This window comes from Papaver somniferum, chromosome 7 (assembly GCF_003573695.1).
Source record: "Papaver somniferum cultivar HN1 chromosome 7, ASM357369v1, whole genome shotgun sequence".
NCBI lineage: Eukaryota > Viridiplantae > Streptophyta > Magnoliopsida > Ranunculales > Papaveraceae > Papaver > Papaver somniferum.
The window spans coordinates 235875757-235880025 of NC_039364.1; the positions used below are offsets into that span (position 1 = coordinate 235875757).

Consider the following 4269-nt stretch of genomic DNA (forward strand, 5'->3'; position numbering starts at 1 on the left):
TGAAAAATGGGTGGTGGTATGAATGATAAAGCAAGTTCTTCAACTAGTATGCTAGTGTGTTTAATGTGTGAAATGGAAGAAGATCATGAAACAAAAGCATGTCCATGGGTTTATTCAAGGTGCAAACATGTACCTTGTAATGGAGTAAGAGCTTTGTTGAGGTCTAAAACAGATGTAAGTAATGGAAATTTGTTCTTGAAATGCTTGAATCCTACCTGCAACTACTTTGAGTGGTTTTCTCAAGCTTCTACCCATTCTTCAGCACTTCCAATCAAGCTTCCATCAGGTCATGGCTGTATTGCCTGTGGAGAAGACAATCACAGTGTTACAAGTTGTCCACTGAAGTTTCAAAAATTCTTTAAAGACAACTGCAACTCTCAATTAGAACTGAAGATATGCAAAAATCAACATAATTTCAACATAGCTTACCTTGTGTGCAAGAAAAAATCATGTGATGCATTCAGATGGGCTTCAGATGCTGTTGTCTTTGAAAACAAAGATACAATGAAGGGTAAAGTGTATGAAATATGCAAGGAATTTAAGAAAAATCTGAAAATGTAGCCTGTAACAATTTTATAATAAAATTTCTCCCATTTCAGAACTTGCATTGTCTTACAAAAGCATCCATTCATCCATTCACAAAAGATAACCAAAATGAAACATAAATAGTATCAACCATATTGTTCAGATCCAGTCACAGAACAAAAACAAAAGAGACAACCAACCCATCAGACTTTCATGTACTTCTTTGGTTTCTTTTTCCCCTTTGGATCTGCAACTGTGAAGGTGACTTTGTTGTTGACAGATCCAACATGTTGATTAGTCTGATTGAAAGCAGGTTGAGAAGAATCCTTTATCTTTCTCCCTTTTGCAGCACCTTGTTTAGAAGATTCTGAATTGTTTTGGTTCTTCATTCCATCCTTAGCAGTAGTAGATGCACCTGCAGAAGCACTAACAACCGGTTTCTTTCTATTGTACTTCCTTTTTGGTGGTTCAGGGACATGAGTAGATGATGTTGAGCCATCAACACATGTTCTAGGTTTTTCTCCCTTTGGATTCTTTCCAACCTCTCCACCAGCACAAGTTATTGCATAGTGACCATAAACTCCACACTTCTTATACTTTCTCATTTTCTTCACACTTCCAGCTTCATCATAAGAAGGAATCCTCTTCTTTCTTGGCCTTCCAGTTTTTCTTATGATAACAGGAGGATTAATGAACTCTACCAGTATATTCTACACAAAGAGAGGAAGAAAGAGAAGATATTTGTTAAGATAGATATGAAACCCTTAAAGGTTGTGTATTATATAAAACATGAACCCTAAAAGAATCCAAGAATCTTTGTTATTATTAAATATTCATTGCACAATAATCAATATATTTTTCTTTAATAAAACTAGTGGTCTTACCCAGTCAATTTCAGCTGACATTGGTTCAAACTCTGGAGAATATGTCTTTTTGTAGTATTCCACACTGTATACAGGGTCACAGTAGCTACAACATGAAATCAGGGAAGCATATCCACAAATTATCAGTTTACAATCAAGCTTGAGCAAGGAAAAACAAAGGGAATATAACAAATCAAAACATTGGAGTGAAAATAGAGTGAGACTTACTCAACCCAGTTTGGTCTCAATGGTATTAAAGAAACTATAGCATGTTGACAGGGAAATCCCCTCAGCTGCCACTGCAAACAACTACAGCTCTTTTTGGAAAGATCCACAACAAACACAGCATCATGAACACTCCTGACCTCATACACCCTTCCCCTTACAGCTCCAGTTAACTCAAACAGATGATTTAAGTCCTGCATCTTTGTAATCAGCTTCATTTCCTTTGGAACTATCTCACCATCCTGTCAGTTTTCACTTTCATTCCTCCTCTTGAAGAAAAGACCCATCACCAGTTTATTATACATTTGTGCAAGTGTAATGATTGGCTTATCTCTAAAGGGCTTGGCCATGTTGTTGAAAGACTCTGAGAAATTATTGTTGATGTGCTCACACTTCATTTGAGAAATGAGACCTAGACCAGCTTTCAGGTTTTTGATCTATGAGATAGAGTGCAACTTTTTCATCCTCAGCAAATAATTTATCCATGTGTTGCTAAAAACAAACATGACATAAATAGTATCAAACTCATGTATGTAATACTTGAAATTACATTATGTTGTTTTGAGAAATGAGCATACCTGATAGTGTCTCTTCTTGTAACATTTGGCAGCATTCCAGAAATGAACATGTAAGCTGTATGACTTGAAATACTTCTTGAAATTATTCATCAAATGTCTGTCAATTTATCAAATAAGAAACGGTTAGTCATTGAACTAATATTATTAGGAAATATTAAGGATATAAAAGTTAACCTGAAACATAATCTGTGCTCATCCAAGAAGAAGTATTTGTCACAAGCTTCACTAATCCCCTTCTGCTTGTCTGATATAATGGTGAAATGCAAGTCTTCACCCAGTATAGCTTTCAAGTCTTTGAGAAAAATCTTCCAGTTCTCAATGGTTTCATTCATACACACCATTATACCAAGAGGTACTAAACCATTCTGACCATCTAGACCTGTTGCAACCAGTAACACACCACCATACTTCCCATACAAATGGCAAGCATCCAATCCAATGATTTTCCTACATCCAGCCAAGAATCCTTCTATAGCAGGCTTGAAGCAGAGTGTCATTGACAAGAATGTGTTGTCTGTGCTTCCATATGAGAAACTAGCTACACTGCCAGGCATTTTTTCCTGTAGTTTCAACAAAGTAATGTTAATGCCATATAATTTGTAATATTAAGACAAACATTAACAAACAAACAACAAAACAATTAATGTTACCTTCACCATTTCACAGAATGCAGGAATTTTCTTGTACTGCTCCTCATAGCTGCCATGAAGTTTCTGCAACACAATATTTCTTGCTCTCCATGCTGTATGGTACTTAATGTTCACTTTCATTGTTTTGTTGAACTCATTTGCCAATGACTCAGGATCATGGATTTTGTTTTTGCTACCTAGAGTCTCCAACCTATGCATGTACCAGTCAGCTACAAATTCTGGTTTTGCACATCTGTTCTCCCCTTTAACATTTCCATTGCATGTGTGCTTCACATTCCAACTTCTCAGAGTAAATGTAGTTCCTTCACCCTTCAAAACTCTTTCATAAATGAACATAGGACACTTGGTCTTCTCATGATGAATGAACTTCACCCTAATCTTGTAGTTGTTTGAATCTTTAAACTTGACATGATGTCTATGCTTCACACAGTAGGCCCTCAAATTCTTCTTGAAAGCATTCTTGCTGAAAAACTTGCTTCCCTTCACTAGGATGTAAGGATCCACTTGTTCAAAAGTAATTCCCTCAGGGAACATCTCCCCATCTTCCTCATCCTTAAAATGTTGTGCATGCTCTTTTTAAAACTGTGTGTTATCATGAGGCTTTGAACATTTAGGCTTTGAACAATTAGGCCCATCAGTCTTGTTGCTTTCTGATACTATAAGTTCAAGCCCATCATTCTTGTTGGTTTCTGATACAAATTCCCAAAAACAAATAACTCAGTTAGAGCCCTTCAAACAAGGGGAAAATGTGCATAACAAGTTATGCAGTACAAAAAAAAGTGCATAACTAGTTATGCAGATGCATCAAAGGTTATGCTTATCATAAATCACTGCGGATGCAAATAAAAATGCATAACTAGTTGTGCAGTACAAAGAAAATATGCATAACAAGTTATGCAGTACAAAAAAAATGTGCATAACCAGTTATGCAGATGCATCAAAGGTTATGCTTATCATAAATCACTGCAGATGCAAAAAAAATATGCATAACTAGTTATGCATTACAAAAAAATGTGCATAACAAGTTATGCAGTACAAAAAAATGTAGTTTTCACTTCAAACAAACATAACAAACAAACAAAGAATAAGAAAAACAAAAGACTACAAAACAAATGACAGTTTACCTTCTTCTTCTCTGTCAGAGACCAAGTCCCCATAATGGTCCACTACAAAACCACAGAGATAAGGGCATTAGTACTAAATAAATTAAAGGATTATACAATCAAACACATCAAAGTTTAAAAAGAGACAAAAGCAATCACATACCTTCCTTGTCATTCTCAACCTCCACCTCCCCAAAGTTTGGATCACCAGCATCACTATCAACATTATCATCATCACTTGCAGCATCATTATCAACATTATCACCATCACTTGCAGCATCATTATCAACATTATCACCATCACTTCTCTCACTTGCAGTACCAT

At 35.8% G+C, this 4269-nt stretch overlaps 1 protein-coding gene across 1 annotated transcript; it reads right to left on the reverse strand.

The window, feature by feature from the left end:
- Window positions 1–2000: 2000 nt before the first annotated feature.
- LOC113296162 lies at window positions 2001–3375 on the reverse strand. Its single transcript, XM_026544495.1, has 4 exons — window positions 2842–3375; window positions 2366–2751; window positions 2192–2288; window positions 2001–2105 (listed from the first exon to the last, which is right to left on the reverse strand). Exons 1-4 carry the CDS (start codon window positions 3373–3375, stop codon window positions 2001–2003), a joined length of 1122 nt encoding a protein of 373 aa, XP_026400280.1.
- Window positions 3376–4269: the final 894 nt, after the last annotated feature.

Coding starts and splice junctions, on each gene's coding strand:
- LOC113296162 (XM_026544495.1), bottom strand. CDS start 3,375: ATGTTCCCTGAGGGAATTACTTTTGAACAAGTGGATCCTTACATCCTA. Junction 2,752..2,841: donor CATTCTGTGAAATGGTGAAG/GTAACATTAATT, acceptor TTGAAACTACAG/GAAAAAATGCCTGGCAGTGT. Junction 2,106..2,191: donor ACAAGAAGAGACACTATCAG/GTATGCTCATTT, acceptor GTTTGTTTTTAG/CAACACATGGATAAATTATT.